The sequence below is a fragment of the Panulirus ornatus genome, chromosome 62 (assembly GCF_036320965.1).
Source record: "Panulirus ornatus isolate Po-2019 chromosome 62, ASM3632096v1, whole genome shotgun sequence".
NCBI lineage: Eukaryota > Metazoa > Arthropoda > Malacostraca > Decapoda > Palinuridae > Panulirus > Panulirus ornatus.
The window spans coordinates 12,054,115-12,073,892 of NC_092285.1; the positions used below are offsets into that span (position 1 = coordinate 12,054,115).

General features: G+C 41.2%; 1 protein-coding gene across 1 annotated transcript in view; it reads left to right on the forward strand.

The window, feature by feature from the left end:
• The first annotated feature begins 6,546 nt into the window (after positions 1–6,546).
• LOC139745737 (ubiquitin-conjugating enzyme E2 R2) overlaps positions 6,547–19,778 on the forward strand; it is a 76,999-nt gene continuing 63,767 nt past the window's right edge. Inside the window, exon 1 of the mRNA XM_071656248.1 lies at positions 6,547–7,382. Coding sequence (XP_071512349.1) covers positions 7,206–7,382 — 177 coding nt within the window. The 5' untranslated portion in view covers positions 6,547–7,205. The remainder of the gene's footprint in view (positions 7,383–19,778) is intronic.

The window sequence follows — 19,778 nt, forward strand, 5'->3', positions numbered from 1 at the left end:
CTCGCCCCTCTTTCCAAAACTCGCATTCACCTTCCTCTTCACCCCATCCATAAGCAAATTAACCATGGTGACATCACACACACCCGCCACAGACCAACCTTCACTTGGAACCATTCACTCTTCTCCCTTCCTACTCGTATACGTCTTACACCCTTGGGAATAACTTCTCGCTACTTCTAGCAGTTTCCTTCACACTGGATATTGTCAAATTTCCACTAGGTATCTTTATAAGCCCTATCTCCAGGTCCATAAATGCCACTTACAAATCCATCCGTTTTTCTAATTTTACGCGTAATTCTTTAAATCAACCACCTGATCCACACATCCTCTACCACTTCTGAAACCAAACTGTTCCTCCCCAACCTGATACTTTGTACATGCCTTCACTTTCTCACTCACAACTCACCAGGTACTATCGCTCAAAAAGTACCTAAAAAGTGGGGTCCGATGGGTCTTAAAAATGAACAATACAACCCGTTTGGACACTTGCATCGGTAAGGTTGGCAAGCCTGAGTAGGCGATGGAGATGCATCTGTTTATAACTGTAGTTTGTAATTACAAGTATTCATCGATATACACAACATATTATAGTCCAACCAGTATGAAAGCAGTATAAACACCACACGTAGCATGTCTGATGTTCTGTGTAATACGTGGTATAAAGACGGTAAAATGGTCATGTTGGGATTGACCCACACACATACTATATAGTAACCAAAGTGTGTTGTAATGTTCTTGTAATATAACAGACACCTAGGATAAGGAAACTACAGGATTTTTCAATAATCTATTCGTAACAATGCCAATGATTATTACATGGTTAATGTTTAGCCACAGTCTTTTATGTCTCATTAGCGGAAATGTGACCCCCTTTGATTAGGACGGTTTGTGGAGTTTCAGGTGGTTGGCTAGGTGTGTAACTCTTCCTCGGAGTTGATATGGAGACCATTATGTCATGATCATATCAGTCATCATGGAAACGACAGTATGCGTGGAGTGGTGACTGCCCTTTACAGTGACGGTTATAGCAGAACAGAAAATATGAGGCGTATTTGCGTGTCCTAAAAAAAATACCAGAAGTAGACAAGGGTCGTAAATACAGTACCTTAGTGAAAGTATATTAATTCTGTATACCTCCGTTTATTGCATATACTGTGCATAAGTATTAGTATTAATGTGGCCCTCTATCCATGCCTGGCGCAGGCTCCTGCAGCTGCAATCCATGATCGACATTTGACGTGCTTCCATTATTTGGGATGGCCTTTGTTGCCGATGCAGCCATCAAACTGACCTCAGCAGACATCAAAGTAGCATTGGGGTGCACGGGCCGAGACCTGCGTTGAAACCCAAGCAGACTAATATAAATATGGAGCAGAGAATGACATATACGCTGGTGTAATGCTGACCAACGGGCTTGCTTCTCTTAACAGTTAACTACGTTATCTGTTGGAGAAAACTTGCTCTCCCGATGCCCTAAACAGCCGCAGGATATGTTTGGCGACATCCATGGACTAGGTATGTGTGAAACACCTCCTCTCTTGCCAAGATAAATTGCAACTTTAATGAAAAATTATGAAACGTGTGCTTATTTGTGATAGGTCTACACTACCACACTCAGTGTAATGTATCAGTTGCTTGCTCTGTGACATGTCTATCATTGTCACAATACGAATTTCTGCGATAGTTTTTACTCCGTTATCATAATTGATAGGACTCTATACTTCGCTCTTATAAGACATATTTTCTTTGGTTTTGATGCTTTATACTAATCTAATATTCCTGTAGTATCCATCTTTAGTCATCAGGTTTCAGCTGATCCAAGCATATTACAGTTTGCTGTTTCACACGTTATTCGACGCTTTATATAAAGCTTTTTGATTTCAGATTCGACGTCCATCATGGAGTGGGTTACTGCGAGGAATGGATGTGTTACTAAGAGGTGTGTGGATGGATACACGCAGGTGGTGTTGGGGTCGTTTCACGAGGGAAAAGTATGGTGAGGTGGAGGAAATTATTACCTTCTGTGAAGGCAATGCTCTACCCCGAGCCGCAGCCTTTTTTACTTCATGACAACACCACTCACACCTGCGAGGCTGTTAAGGTATGGTTTCAGCAACACCCGAGAATCACTGAGTGCCACATCCTACCAGATTCCCCTGAACTGAAACCTATCAAACGCATCTGGGGGTGTCATGAATAAAGACTTCCAGTACAACTGCCATCGTAGTCGCCCTTCGGTTATCAGTAATGCTTTGCAGGCATGGGAACATCTTTGTAGCCCAAAGGGACTACAGATGACTGTTGACGGCACCATTCCTGGACGCTTTTGAGCTGTTCCACGCGTGGGAGGTGGTTATACCTAATTTCAATGTAATAAACGTGAAATCTCACTTAATAAATGTGAGTACCAAATGCTACACAAAGATACAGTCAACATAATGCATTGACTCCTTGATATTGCGCACGGGAACATTTAAGCGTTACATGCACATATTGTTTACTGTGTGTGTGTGCGTGTCTAACATGGATAATGTCTTTACACTGCCATTCCCAATTAATCACATGGATTAATATTCGTAAAGATGTTAATGACAAGCGGCAGGAAACGTCGTAAATACTACATGGCAACATTGTGGTACACAGGGCTACCACCTTCGCGCCTGGTCCTCTACCAGTTCCCAAAAAATTACGTCCGATGTGCCATAATGTCATGAACATTATTTGTTAGATACTTTTTTGAGCAATAGTACCCTTAACAAACTTATATATGTATAGTTCAAACGCCTTTATCCCCCAATTCATATACAATGGCACTATTTGCATTCTCAACATGTTCCTTTCTATTGTCGCATTATTTGCACATTATGAAACTCCATCCTAAACATCTTCTTAAGATTTACTAATCTTAGTTCACCCCAACTCTCATCTGCCTCTTTTCTAGCCTCTGCACCTTCCTCTTGATCTCCAAAGAGGACTCCATTCGCTGTATAACCTCGAGCAGGCGGAGTCCGGTAACACAGACACATGCATAATATAACGAAACTCCGTATGTTAGCGTTTCTGACCCTCGTGTAAGCACGGGCAGCCTGGGATCAAACCTACACAGGTTCGAATCCTGGTCGCGGGAGCCAGTCCAGAGTCCGCCCAACTGTTCATTCTCTCCCAGGAGAATATCATGAAATGGGTATTTGGCACTGATTAGGGTATATGTGTGTATATATATATATATATATATATATATATATATATATATATATATATATATATTTTTTTTTATACTTTGTCGCTGTCTCCCACGTTTGCGAGGTAGCGCAAGGAAACAGACGAAAGAAATGGCCCAACCCCCCCCCCCATACACATGTACATACACACGTCCACACACGCAAATATACATACCTACACAGCTTTCCATGGTTTACCCCAGACGCCCCACATGCCTTGATTCACTCCACTGACAGCACGTGGTTAACAGACGTGTCAACCCACGGAAAAATTCTCCCCGTAACACACAGATGGCAATCACACATATTATTCACGCAAACACATATATAATGAAGGACCTTCACCTGCATGAAGTATAAAGAGAGGGTCCTGGTGTTACCTAGGTCCTGTTTCCAGGAGCTTTAGCGGTCCCAAGCCTGTGTTGCTTCCGGTAGCAGGGAAATGTGAATTCCTTTTGTGTGAGTTCTTCTACAGTGACACAGCCTTGCTAAAGTGACTTCGTTCGCAGCTTAAACTTGTTCTAGCGGAGTTCGGTAATATATATATATATATATATATATATATATATATATATATATATATATATATATTATCCCTGGGGATAGGGGAGAAAGAATACTTCCCACGTATTCCCTGCGTGTCGTAGAAGGCGACTAAAAGGGGAGGGAGCGGGGGGCTGGAAATCCTCCCCTCTCGTTTTTTTTTTTTTTAATTTTCCAAAAGAAGGAACAGAGAATTGGGCCAGGTGAGGGTATTCCCTCAAAGGCCCAGTCCTCTGTTCTTAACGCTACCTCGCTAATGCGGGAAATGGCGAATAGTTTGAAAGAAAGAAAAAGAAAATATATATATATATATATATATATATATATATATATATATATATATTTTATATACATTTATATATATATTTATATATATTTTTATATATATATATATATATATATTTTTTTTTTTTCCAAAAGAAGGAACAGAGAAGGGGGCCAGGTGAGGATATTCCCTCAATGGCCCAGTTCTCTGTTCTTAACACTACCTCGCTAACGCGGGAAATGGCGGATAGTTTAAAAAAAAAAAAAAAATATATATATATATATATATATATATATATATATATATATATATATATATATATATATATATATATATATATATATAATATAAAGAGAGAGGGGTGATTCTCACAGAACTCTGCCTACTCGGAGTTACACCGCGAGTTAGTCTAGCAGGCTGTATCATTGGGAATCCTGTCTAGTCAAAGAATTCACACTAAAAGGGTTCACATTTCCCTGCTCCTGGAAGCAGCGCAGCCTTGGGCTACAAGTACCTTTAGAAAGGTCCAGGGCAACACCAGGAGTCTTTAAAAGAAATTAATCTAGGGTAATTATATATATATATATATATATATATATATATATATATATATATATATATTATATCTTTTTCTTTCATTCGAACTATTCGCCATTTCTCGCGTTAGCAAGGTAGCGTTAAGAACAGAGGACTGGGCCTCTGAGGGAATACCCTCACCTGGCCCCCTTCTCTGTTCCTTCTTTTGGAAAATTAAAAAAAAAAACAAGAGGGGAGGATTTCCAGCCCCCCGCTCCCTCCCCTTTTAGTCGCCTTCTACGACACGCAAGGAACACATGGGAAGTATTCTTTTTTCCCCTATCCCAGGGATATATATATATATATATATATATATATATATATATATATATATATATATATATATCCAAACTCAGTCACCAGCTTCTGCAGTTTCTCACATGAATCAGCCACCAGCGCTGTATCATCAGCGAACAACAACTGACTCACTTCCCAAGCTCTCTCATCCCCAACAGACTTCATACTTGCCCCTCTTTCCAAAACTCTTGCATTTACCTCCCTAACAACCCCATCCATAAACAAATTAAACAACCATGGAGACATCACACACCCCTGCCGCAAACCTACATTCACTGAGAACCAATCACTTTCCTCTCTTTGGAAAGTGTGTGGAAGAAGAAAGTTAAGAGTAAATGTGAATAAGAGCAAGGTTATTAGGTACAGTAGGGTTGAGGGTCAAGTCAATTGGGAGGTGAGTTTGAATGGAGAAAAACTGGAGGAAGTGAAGTGTTTTAGATATCTGGGAGTGGATCTGGCAGTGGATGGAACCATGGAAGCGGAAGTGGATCATAGGGTGGGGGAGGGGGCGAAAATCCTGGGGGCCTTGAAGAATGTGTGGAAGTCGAGAACATTATCTCGGAAAGCAAAAATGGGTATGTTTGAAGGAATAGTGGTTCCAACAATGCTGTATGGTTGCGAGGCGTGGGCTATGGATAGAGTTGTGCGCAGGAGGATGGATGTGCTGGAAATGAGATGTTTGAGGACAATGTGTGGTGTGAGGTGGTTTGATCGAGTGAGTAACGTAAGGGTAAGAGAGATGTGTGGAAATAAAAAGAGCGTGGTTGAGAGAGCAGAAGAGGGTGTTTTGAAGTGGTTTGGGCACATGGAGAGGATGAGTGAGGAAAGATTGACCAAAAGGATATATGTGTCGGAGGTGGAGGGAACAAGGAGAAGAGGGAGACCAAATTGGAGGTGGAAAGATGGAGTGAAAAAGATTTTGTGTGATCGGGGCCTGAACATGCAGGAGGGTGAAAGGAGGGCAAGGAATAGAGTGAATTGGAGCGATGTGGTATACCGGGGTTGACGTGCTGTCAGTGGATTGAAGCAGGGCATGTGAAGCGTCTGGGGTAAACCATGGAAAACTGTGTAGGTATGTATATTTGCGTGTGTGGACGTATGTATATACATGTGTATTGGGGGGGGGTTGGGCCATTTCTTTCGTCTGTTTCCTTGCGCTACCTCGCAAACGCGGGAGACAGCGACAAAGTATAATAAAAAATAATGATATATATATATATATATATATATATATATATATATATATATATATATATATATATATATGTTGCAATTATGGTTATTTCATGGGTATAAAAGAAATAAAACATAAATTCAAGAAAGTATTTTCCTCAAATAGCGCAAGTATAGTCTCCCCATATATAGCTTAAGGTACATATAATAAAAATAATCAATTCTTTAAACCAAAAACTCGTACGGCAGGCAGACACGCAGCCTTACGGCTGAGTCAATTGTATTTATGGTAGTTACACCATATTTCTAATAAAATACTAGAATACTGTATATAATCCTGTGCATTGATAAAGAATTCGTCTGTCTTGAAAACTATGATAAAGTTTACTTAAAAAGTGACAGATATTGTAATCTCTGTACGATATGTTTTCCCTCTAGGGTCGGCATACTTGGACAAATCCAATAAGTTTTCAGTACTAGATCTGTTACTGTGTCGTGAGGCGGACTGTACTCTGTGATATATCGTGCATAATTTCCGTTTCCCTTCATCCCGTTACTGAGATTTTCACGATAGATATTCACTTGATACGTTCGATTACCATGCGCACACAGAGATCTTGTACTAGCTGTGCAGGAGAGTGAAGAATTGACAGGTGAAGAGTGGAGTTGCAGTCCGCCATATTCGTTGGGTAGAGAGGCAGCTGGTGTCGTGTGGTTGGCTGGCCTGAGTTTAGCCTTGTGCGTCCTGACTTGGCACCTGTGAAGTGCAGGACAGACAGACATCTGATTTGCGACAGCCTTCCAGCCAGGCTAAGGATGATAATAAGGCCCATAGGCCGAGCAGTGCGAGTGGTGGTAGCCATAGGCCTAGTTGTTGCCTAGAGATAAAAAAGTCTGGATATACAACACATATTTTTATACATATCTATGCTCCTGTTTCGTAAGAGATATTAATCTCCAGACGCACCCTAGAGATTGGGAGTAATCGCATCGTGTGGTAAGATCCGAGAGCTCCCCTGGGGTGGTGCAAGGCAGTGGAGGGTAGTGGTGCAGGTAGTGAGCAGGGTCGTGGTGCACAGAGTGAGGTGGAGAGCAGGTCGTGGTGCACAGAGTGAGGTGGAGAGCAAGCCATGGCTATGCAACCCTCGAGCAGCGCCGTCCGAGCCCTTTCCCTGGAGTACCGAGGCCTCCAGGATGAACCCGTCGAGGGCTTCTGTGTCAAGCTTCTCAATGAGGACAATCTGTTTGAGTGGGAGGTGGCCATTTTCGGTCCACCAGATACCCTATATCAAGGAGGATATTTTAAGGTATGTGATCTTTGACGGGAAACCTTAAAAGAAGTGTAAATGTTAGGATTTTCATGTACAGGTTTGACAGTCAAGCGAATCTTCAAAAACTTGCCTATGAAATTATATTGCATGACCTGATGATAGCATTTGTTAATACTGTTTTGATTGTGTCTACATTTTTAAAGGGTAAACATTTATTCTGTAAACTAACTCAGTTATGGATCTGTAATGAAATTTTCAATATTGAAACAAGCTCATTAGTTCTGCAACACCAAAAATTAACTTGAAAACGCACATTATTAGCAAAGTGTGTATTACGTATACAGGTATGAAAATTGAAAGGCTACTGCTTATTATAATTTTCACACGCGTAGATTTTATGTTAACATTGCAGTATTCCTTGTCAGTACATCACACGGGCTACTCTTGACAGTCACGACAAAAATACATTGTTCGTAACAATTTGCTTTCTTTACCGTCTTTCACTGCTTGAGCTCATTGGACAAAACACTAAATTAAGTTACCAGTATTTTGGTAAAAATTTATCATAGTTCCTCATCACTTTTAGTTTGAATATTGAGTGATTTCTTCTTTATGCTTTTGTAGAGTTTGGAGAATACAGGAACCTTTACAGAGCATGACTTTGAGCACTTTACTGAATGACATTAAATATGGTAACATTACTACATGAAAATCTGAAGTAAATTAGAGTAAAAGTAATTAATACACCTTAAAGATTGATCAAAACTTATGAATACCTCATGTAATCTCTCTAGCAAATCTGTTTAACTCTTTCCACATTTTTAAAGGATAAACATTTTGTTTCAAACTAAGTTATGGATCTATAATGAAATTTTCATTATTGAAATATAAGCTTATTAGTTCTGCGACACCAAAATTAACTTGAAATGCACATTTTTAACTAAATATATACTTCGCATACAAATGCAAAAATTTAAAGGTTACTGCTTATTAAAATTTTCTTTAATACGTAGATATGTTAACATTTTGTACTGTGTTCGTTCTCCATTACCGTCTTATAGTTTACTTGAGCTTATTGGACTAGTATTTTAGATTCTAGTATTTTAGTAGAAATCTGTTGTAGCTCCACATCACTTTTAGTTTGAATATTGAGTGATTTCTTCTCTAATGCTTGTGCACAGTGTTTAGAGTAAAATAACATTTAGAAATCATGATTTTGAACATTATTCTGAAAGACATTTTATAAGGTAACAGTGGTGCATGAGGAAAATACGAGATTAACTTAGAGTGAAAGTAAGTAATACACCTTTAAAATTCATTAGAACTTATGAAAACTTCATGTTATCCCTCCAGCAGTCAAAGTTTATTGAATTTATTGTGGTACATAATATTCTGCTTGCAGTATACTTTTTGCTCGATCATTGTATAGATGGTGCAAGAACTTAGCATACAGGTATCAGATTGAGTGGCCATATGATCCCCAACGGGAAACAAATTTAGTGTTGGTATACCTGTACCATCGTTTTGGCTACTAGGTGTGGGTACTGTACAATTGATGATCTGATAAGTTCTCTTGATCTTTTATGTATTGCTTACTTATACATTATTTAATCCCACTTTTCCTTGTTATTCATAACCCACCACCAAATTTAGTATCGCTCAGTATGATATATATCCAAATCATACTTTGCAACATTTATTCTGTTTCGGAAAGACTATGCAAGTATTGCAGAAAACAAAATCTCTCATTATTGCATGGGCATGATGTCACTGAGGTGTGACTCATCAACAGTCTGGGCCCATCCTTGGCTGTGGGGTTAGAAGACTTCCAGGTATATCTTGTTTAGAATCTTAAACGAAGGTAAATCTCAATTGCTAGAGGGTTAGGTGAGGTTTTCATAGATTATTTTTTCTTCCTTTATATAGATAAACCTCAATGCCGTTACCATATTTGGTATTGTTTAGTAAAAGGTAATGCTCATAATTATGCTCTGAAACTTATTATATTCTCTTAATGCTGCATTAGCAATGCAGAATCCAAACGGTAAGAGTGTTGTACAGCTAGACCTCTACAGCTATTTGGAGCTATGTATACATTTTACATATTTCTTGTGTGATGGATCTTACCTAAGATAGTCAAAATGACACCCCAGTAAATATTTATATAAAAACACTTTCCAGTTAAAACTGTCATGATGAATTTAACCATGCAATGGAATAGCCTTTTGCAATGTGAGTACTTCACAGTATGTAATAGGAGATTAGGGAAATGTTGGGCAACATAACGGATAATTCATTATGGAGATTAGGAAAATGTTAGGGAACATGATGGATAGTTACTTTTATATCTCAAGTTGATACTGGGGAGGGATATGAAGATTAAAACCATGTGGTTGATTACTGTTGAATATAAAAGTGCATGAAACTCCCTTACAAATCAGCAGAATTTGGGAAACCTCTATAGGTGTCAAGATCTATTTGTTTGTGTCTTGTGTATGAATTAAACCAGTGTTAATGTTTTCGAAGAGATTACTTTGCCGGGTGTATGAGAGATGTATTATGGCTGGAAATGCAAAGAGACTGAATTGTGGAGTGGTAGAGTGGGTGAAACATAATACTTTGAATTAGTTTGGGCATGTGGAAAGAATGCAAGATGGGCAGTTTACAATGAGAGTGTAGGATAGTACAATTAAATGGGTTAGAGTGAGAGGAAGACCACCAGTGACATGGGGAAATAGAATGGAAGAACACTGGAGGGAGAGAAATGATAGAAAATTGCATGGAGTAGTGTGTGTGAGGGAGGCATGTAAGATCAAGGATAAGTACAGACGGTTTTGCCATGGCCACCCTCCTGATGGGAGTTCCAAAGGTAATCTGTCTATCTATCTGTCTTTATCTCTTATGACTGTTCCATTCTGGAACTCCATCATGGGGTTGGGCATAGCAGTAGTCTCCATAACTAGTGAACTCTAGTGCAAAGGTAATGGACATCATGGTAATTATGGTAATGACATTTGAAGGCAAAGGTATTGGATACCAGAGATGTAGATAGATAGACATAACTCTATTGTCTTAATTGATATCGTTCAGTAAAAGACAAGGTTGTAAATCTTGCTACTTAACTGTTATTGTAGTTTTGGAACTTGCTTGCAGAACACAATATGACTGTCAGTAAGGTGGGGTATCGCAGCTACATAACCTGTGATATTAAACAGCCAGATACCCTGTCTACAAAAGCTCTTCCTCTTGTTTTCTGTTGGTTCCCAGTATGATATAAAGTGATAGTTCAGCACATCAAAAGCTTTTTTTGATTTTTTTTTATTCAAAGCTATATAGTCAGTTGAATATCTTCTTGAAATTTGAAAGCAATTTAAATACTGTATTTTGCCTGTGAATGCACATGAACATACAGCATATGAGTATTCAGGCAGCATGGTACTATAACAATTGCAATGTTTTACAAATAACAGGAAGTAAGGCACATGTTAGCTGCCTGGGTAATATGGTTAGATTTTCTGAAGTTTTGTTGATTTCTAGACACATTTCATGTATTGTTTTATGTATTAACTCCACATTTTCTCTGAGCTTCACAAACCATCGCACTATCAAGTAGTTTTAGGATAAAGAAAAATTACAAACTGTCTTGGCAGTTTTCTACTCACTGTACATCATACCACCTTTACGAAAAAATAAAGTCTGTTGCCCAGTATATGCTACACGTAAACTTGTAGTGGCACTAAACTACAACTTTAGGTGTAATAATTTACATAGCATACACATTTTTTTGTCAACTTCATGGGGCAGCCACTTTGATGCTGGAAATGAAAATCTTGAGGAAGGAGTGATTTGAATATATCTTTTATACGACAATAAATATGTTGAGAGTTTGTAGAGCTATGAGGCTCAGGAAAAGGTTGGAGCTACTTAAAGTAACAGTAGTTGAAACACTTACAGAAAACAAAATCTTTGAAAACCTCATTTAGCATTGAAAAGCAGCTGAGATATATCATATTAGTGATTGATGTAGTCTGTCAGCAGCATTGTCATCTGGTCTTTCCCACTACATGGTAAGAATGTCTCCTGCATCTTTTTCTTAGAGAATTCATCTCAGCAACCAAACACCTTAGCTATTACATCAAGAGACGATTTGTGAACAATTGCATTTTTTCAGATATGAAAAATATACTGGTAATGTGATTATCGACTGGCAGAGGATTCTTGGTGAGGATTTCATTATTTTTTTTTTATTTGTTTTGAAGTGTTTCACCTACTTTTGCATCATTTCACCCCAAATTTTCCCCCCTTTAGATGGCTGAAGTGATTTACCAGAAGTAATAGATTAGTGAAACCTTCCAACAGTGGGATTGAAATGCTAGACTGCAATAATCACATATTTTTGAAATATCATCACAAATAAGATAAATTTCAGATGCTTAGGGAAGTTTGCTCTGGTTTTCATAGGTTATATAGATTTCTAGAAGTGTTACGCCAATATCACTTTCATTTTAATTGATCCTGATTGCAACTATAGCTTGAGTCTTTTCCTGCACCATTAATTTTCAGCTTTAATCCCAAAATTATCTTATCTGCCAAAAAAATAAAAGTATGGATTCGACGATATTTTATTTTGTAAGCTGTATCTAAATATGAAATATTGAATTTTTATTTCTCATGAAAAAGCATTTTTGTACATTATTGAACAGCCAGTGATGAAATAGTGGGGAGTGCTTCATGTTATATATAGTATGAAATATACTTATTTTATGCTTTGAATAGGATCATCATTCAGAATGATGGATAGTGTTGGCCAGTTGATATAAGTTAATATGCATTGCTGTAAGGGCTTGGCACAGTCTGCAAGAATTAATCAGAAGAGCAAGGAAACAAAATATCAAGATCTATAGAATGAAAATTTGAAGAAACAGGGTCTTAGATTAGCCTGGGAAAGCAGTTCATGAAATATTGCTATGGGTTGATTTTCAGTAAGAGGATTTTTAGCTTCCTGGGAATCTGTTTGGTTGGCTTAAACTTACCTGTTTCCCATCAACTTTACTACTGTATTTTGTGATGGGAAGTTGACTTGTACATAGTAGATTGGTAGAGTCTTTGTGATATCCTCTTTTGAAGTTGGTGCAAATTGATACTGTTATATTGACTTTAAGAAATATAGATGTGTGTTATTTGCATATGTTAATGTTTATGTAAAGCAGATACCTTATTAAAAGCTTCCCCAGTTTTACCTACTGTTAATACGAATGTTATAGAATCAAGGAATTGATGTGACTGTGAGACCTCTTTATCTGGTTGTAGCTAATAACTTGCTATACTGTGTTGTTCTATTTGATATTGGTGACATCAGGTCAGGTTTAATGTTCATTATGATAGAGTGAAAGTAGGAGAAAGTTAAAGGATATCCTTAGGATATGCAGTTGTTATCCACTGATAGTCAGGTAGTGTCTATTTGATGGGTAACTTGTTAAAAAGGTATTATCTACAAAATTCTTTTTAGTTCCTGGTTGTTTTACATCTCAGTGGTGTTTGCTGGAATTATTGTAGACCACCTAAATGTTCGTTTTGAAAATAGAATATTTTTTCAGGTATGAAAGGTTTTGTATGTGGTTTGTTAAATTATCATGTGGAATAGGATGGCTATTATTTTGAGAAACAGTTTATCCTGAAAGTGTGTAAGTCTTGTAAGAGGTCTTTCACTTCCTGAGTCAACTTACGGCTTACTCTGTAGAGAGTGTCACGAGGGAAGACTATTCGTTTGCTCTTGGTGTTTCAGGGTGAAGCAGCTTCATTGAAACTGCTTCTGGTTGGGGTTAGGGAGAGATTAGTTAACTGAGAATAAGGGCAACACAACACAACGAGAATATCAACTAACTTGACGTTAGTCACGTAGCGCAGGATGTTCATCGCCATTTAGTAAAATGTTTGACAGTTCCTGGAGGGGTCGTACATCACAGACTCCCCGCTTCGGTGTGATAACGTGTTGCTAACAAGACCATTTGGGTGATCTCGACAGGGGAAGATGGTGGTATACTGGAACTGGTGTGGGCCAGGTAGCGTGTCTTGCAACAAAATTAGGCTATTGATTTGCCCTTTGCTTTAAGGGCGAGAAGTAGTTCAGAGGTCATATTCTGGGTCACGGGGATTTTGGAAACTACCGTAGGGTGTGGTTCTTAGGTGTGTATGGTTGATGTGATTTTGATGGCTTTCGCAGAACGGAGACGGACACTGCTTTTAAGCTGGGTGACTCCGAACAATTATTCCTCTTATCCCAGAGGTAAAGAACAGTATTTGAGGAGACGTAGAAACCTAGGTAAGGTGAGAGGATAGTAATCACAACAGGACATTGGCGGCTGCTTCTGCTGCTGCCTGCGAGTTTTCCCCTCCATGGGTCGACGGCTCCTTAGTGACTTCTCAGGGATGTGAGGAGGGTGCAGAGTTTCTCAATGTATTATATTCGTAGGAAGTAAAGTATCTACTTCAACATAGTTGGAGAATACTTTTGTGTAGGTTACGAATGTGTGTTTTGTGGGGAGGAGAGGGTATCCCACGTTACTATAGTAGTTTCTTGGGTTTCAAGTCACTTGTTCTGAGCAAACCCAGCTTGACTTAAGTCATGCTTTGCTGGTTAGCGCGGGTAGTTGTAGGTGGGCTAAGTTAAGGTTGTTGAGACTTCATAAGGGGTTTCTAAGGTTTTTGAAGTGTATCTGCAGTACCATTTTCTGCTAGCCACAGCTGACCCAAGCTTAAACAATCATAGGTCGAGATGGAGGACTCATGTGGTTACGTTTTACGTAGATGTTTCATATCGTTTGACTTTTAACACAGTTCCTTCTCTGATAAGATCGTTTTTTTTTCAGCACTCTGGGTTACAAATTATCGAAAAGTTTAGTTCCGTGCGAGTTCATAATCCTGACATGATTTACTTAATGTTTGGCAGTGACAATATATAGCAAACAATATGACATGATGGCGGAAGGTTTCCTCATTTCTGTGTAAAAGGTTCTCTGCTAACATCTTTGGAGTAGTGTGAAGGTTGAGGCATCATCCCTCGGCCACCCTTGCTTCCCGCCATGATGACGTAAGGGTTTTCCTGTGTGCGCTGCCTTGGTGACCAACACCACTAAATCCCAGTGACGGTTAGCACTAACGTGGTTTCCTTTGGTTCCGTATCAGTGCTGTGTTTTTCATAGGGCGTGAGTGTTGCTGTGAACTTGCTGTTTAACGGTGTTAGGTGGTCAGCATTGGGGTTTAACAACGGTGTTCACCTTGATATTTTCTCTAGCATTAGCAGGCAATGTATTTTTTTTTTTTTTTTGCCAGGCTGTCGCCTTCGTTGTATGACTGTATGAAGCAGATAGGATTTTCCTGGGCGATATTTTATTTGTAATGACGTCACGGGTTTCGTGGTGTCTTCCGGAGAGGGAACCTCTTTGGCAATTATGGGTTTGAAGGTGATGCAAACGATTTCTCCCACACAATGGGACTATTCAAGAATAAAAGATTATATGATTATTATTTAAGTGACGGAGGGAGTCTTACACTCCTGTGATGTGTTTCTTCCTATGTATCATTCTGTATCTACACTTCCTTGTTTGTAGACGCACACACATACCAACGTGTGTGTGTGTGTGTGTGGGTAACAAAATATTTTGTAACCCACAGTTTCTAGAATGATAAAAGTCGGACTCGATGTCCCAGGAATTCCCATTGTGATGACATCATTTTAAACCCCGAATGACGTCACAAACGTCTCGTGTAGGTTATAAACATAAGTGACGTTTTTAGGACTTCACTGAAATATTTGTTACAGGGAAGTTTGCTTGTATAACGTTGTCACGGTGGGATGTCTGACATGAGTTTACTTGCTTGTCTAGTGTTACATCATGCTTTCTTGCATGACATTAGTCATTTTTGCTTGTCTGGCTTTACTTGCGAACATGCTCTTTGACTTTACTAATATTATTGCTTGTTGATCGTTTCTAGCATGCTTTCTTGTCTACCTCTGTCATGCTTGCTTCTGTAGCGTTATTAGCATACCCTCTTGTTTAATGTCACTAGCGTACTTGCTTGTTTAGCGTTACTGCATGCGTGTGTAGAGTTACTAGCATACTTTCTTGTCTAGTGTTACTTGCATACTTGCTTGTCTGGCTTACTTTCATACTTGCTTGTCTGATGTTACTGCCATACTTGCTTGTCTGACGTTCTTGCCCATACTTGCTTGTCTGACGTTAGTCTTGCTTGTTACTTTAGTCATACTTGCTTATAAGACTTTACTGTCCTACTTGTTTTTCTGACATTAGCTCTCAGCTTCTCTTAGAAGGATGACGTCCACCTAGCCTCGGCTTCTAAGGTGTCCTGGTTTTACAGTTGTGTTGTTTTAGTACCACATACTGGCATACATGTTGACTTAGTACCTCATACAGGCGTTGTATGTTCACATTATACCACATACTGGCCATGTGAGATGACCTATTGCCACATACTGGTGTATGTTGACCTAGTGCCACATATTGGCCATGTAAGATGACCTCGTGCCACATATTGGGGTTGTTGACCTAGTGTCACGTACTAGTACCGCGGGCTGGCCTACTAAGATTACATAGTGTTAGTACTGGCCTTTTAAGATTTCCTCGTGTTAAATACCGGCCTTGTAAGTGCCTTTGTTCCGTATGCTGGTGTTGCCAGATGCCCTAGTACTGCTTCCTGACCTTAGGAGTATTAGTTCCACATACTGGTACGTGAATCGTGAATCACAGGTCGGGATAAATTCAGGGTACATGAATCATAGGTCGGGATCAATCCCCGGTACGCGAATCATAGGTCAGGTTCAATCGCCGTTATACGAATCATAGACCAGGTTCAATCCCCGGCACACGAATCACAGGTTCAGTTCCTGTACATGAATCATAGTTTCAATTCCCGGTACACGAATCATAGGTCAGGATCAATACCTGGGTACATGAATCATAGGCCAGGTTCAATCCCCGAGTGCATAGGATGGTGATAATAGATGTTGTACACTCCATCCTCTGTCGTGTGCCTCTCTCCAGAGTGATAATTGTATTCATCTTAACTGCAGGCGTCTTTCAGTCGTGATGTGATTAGATTACTGGCTGTTGTGGTGAGGGCAAGGTCACCAGTGTGGTGGTGGTGTAGTGGATGGTCACCAGGTCCACGCCAGTGTGGTGGGGTGTTGTGGTGGATGGTCACCAGGTCCTGTGGTGATGTTGCAGCAGTTATGGTATCTGGCGTCTGGTGTTGATGCAAGTGTGTCAGTAGGTTTGGGTTTGAGCGGATGGTGATGGCGGCTGGGTTGTCATCATTATCGTACCGTACATAGTGAAGATCACTTCCAAGAACCATCCAAACAGCGGACGCTTAACCTTAACCTTCCTTGGGGGGAGGGGGGGGAGTATTGATAGTTTCTGTAGTAATGTCAGCGGAAGGTTGAGCCGCAGACTGTGGCTTAGACATGACCCTTACTGTGCCACATGTCTCAAGGTGTTGCTGCCAACCCTCCCTACCCCTTCTGGCATGGCCTACCCGGAGCCTGGGGCACGCATGACTCTCCGGGGGAGTCTCCGGATGCACACGGACCCCGAGCTATGAGAGAGAGAGAGAGATTCTGATGCTTCCAGGGATATAGTTGTTCTCATGGTGTTGGCAGCAGCAGCACAGGGGAAGAGGGTGGGAGGGACGTTGTCAGCAGTAAAGGGAAGGGAATGTAGCTGGAGTTGACCACAGACAGACAGACAGGCGTCACCTAGGGTACTGCATCTCCCACAGCTGTTGGTGCAGACCAAAGACAGGCAGACAGACAGACAGGCTTATCCTGGGCTGAGGCAGACTGCTACTGTCAGGCAGGGGCACCCCAGGAGGCCATGATTAACACACCGTCACGGGATGTGTTGACCATGGGATATCCTCGACCGTAAGGATATGTAGTGTGTGTGTGTACACATGTAGGTTCTGTAGAGAGGCTTGGGTGAGTGATGACGCCAGCTACATACGTATGTATACCGCACACACCAAACAACTGATACATGGCCATCCGCCTCTCTCATGGTCCTAGTGGAACAGAAGGAGAAGGGGCGAGGCTCTTCTTATCCGGATATTTTAGAGTGGTACGCGGCGGAGCGTCGACCTCTCGACGGTGCGTCACGGCGAGGTGGCCGGCCACCAGGATAACACACGAGTCCCACCCCTCCACCCACCCACCCACCCACCGCCCGTCACGCTCGCTATCAGTCGGAGTTTGTCGTCGTTTGGTAGCCACTCGTAAGCTAGGGAGGGTTTTTTCCTACGGTGGGCGGCTGCAAGCGCTCCCAGTGTGATCCGCTGTTGACGTACCATTACAGTAGACGAGGCAGGGAGGTGTATGGATAGGTAAGGTAGATAAAGTGAGGTAGACAGAAAGGAAGCAGTAAGGTAGATAAAGTGAGGTAGACAGAAAGTTGGCAGTAAGGTAGAGAAAGTGAGGTAGACAGAAAGGAGGCAATATGGTAAAGTGAGGTAGACAGAAAGGAGGCTGTAAGGTAGATAAAGTGAGGTAGACAGAAAGGAGGCAGTAAGGTAGATAAAGTGAGATAGAAAGGAGGCAGTAAGGTAGATAAAGTGAGGTAGACAGAAAGGAGGCAGTAAGGTAGATAAAGAAAGGTAGACAGAGGAGGCAGTAAGGTAGATAAAGAAGGGTACACAGAGGAGGCAGTAAGGTAGATAAAGTGAGGTTAGACAGAAAGGAGGCAGTAAGGTAGATAAAGTGAGGTAGACAGAAAGGAGGCAGGAAGGTAGATAAAGACAGAGAGGTAGATTAAGAGAAACGGTGAGGTAGATGAAGGGATTACAGTGAGGCAGAAGAAGAGACAGTGAGGTAGATGAAGGGAAACTGATGTAGACGTAGACGAAGATGGGCATTCTCTCTCCTGTCACACACCTAATTGAATTTGTTTCGTGTCTCCATAAACAATGTGTGTGTGTGGGGGGGGGGGGGGAGACATATTCACCAGAGATACGCGCTCATGTGTACACTTTATTATTGTGTCAGGACTGATGTACGTATCTTCTCTCGGCAGGTGAGATGAGGAGCCAGGCTCTGGCCAGACAACCCAGAGATCCAGGTTGGTAACACTGATGTTTTTTTGAGTACTGAGAGACTGACTGGCAGTTGACAGGTCAGGTCAGGCTTGGGGGGGATAATGGTGAGGGTGGGGGGGTCAGTCTCATCGTTATTTTGGGATGTACGATATTTTGGTGAGGATATTCTTTACATTAAAGTATTATATAATTCTCCTACGGTTACCTTTTTTGTTTTTGTTTTCGGAATGTTGTAAGTTTATAAATTTATGATGGTTTTGAGTACGGGCGAGTGGGGGTACAACCATCGTGGGGTAAGTGGCAGTAGTAGCGACAACACGCAAACGCGCGAGCGCGCGCGCAATCCTTATCCTCGACCGACCGTGTCTCCCCCCCCCCCCCCCTCCTTACTCTTCCCGCCAATTTTTTTTTTTTTTTTTGCCAAGCCTGTCCTGCCTAACGTATAAAAACCCACACGACAGTTTTATCACGTGATCCACGCATGACGTAGGCAGCAGGCGAGAGAAGCCGTGGAAGCTGCGTACATATGCGCGGATGGGGTGATAAATAGTCGTGGGGGGGGGCGCGGCGCCGGACCAGCGGCAATAATATGGCGGGACTCGTAAGTAGGAGAGCACGGCAGAGATGTGTGTAAGACGGTTCGTTCGAGGATAAGGCACGAGGAGCGGCGTCCGGCGAGGTAGCCCTCCCTCGTGGGGAGGGGGGGGGGATATTATAGACTCGTGTATCATCGTATCGTACTCAGTTTCAATGGCTATGTCTTCTGGGTAAGAATCAGACTCCAAATCTCTCACTCTTGGCTTTAAATCTTACGTCCCAGACACGCGCAGTGAGCGTGTGGGCGTCCCATTTGTCCTGGTGGTCTGTCCCTGGCTGGTGGTTTGGGGTGGGGAGGGGGAAGTCGTGTGCTGTGTAGGGTCGGGCCCGGCCGATGACCGTCATGTTGAACGGGCGAAGTGAGATCGAGTGAGTTTTAGGGTGGGGGTGAGTACCATGTTATCCTGCATGTGTACCGCACATGATCATCGTGAACGAAGAGCACAACAGGTCATGTTAGGGCGTAGAAATGTTATTGATAATAGTAAGATGTTGTTAATCCTGTCGCATGGCGTATCAGATACGGCCGCGTGTGTAAGGAAGGATCAGTGGGGGAAAAAAAAAAGATTGAGTTTTCAGTCTGGAGAGAAGATATTGAACCTTGTCATCTTCAGGAAGCTGTTGAAGTGCTCGCTGCACCGTAACTACGTCTTATACTACCATTCTTGGGCAGATTTGTTCACTGTTTACATCATCGAAGTATTTGCTTAGCATTGATATAGTTGGCAA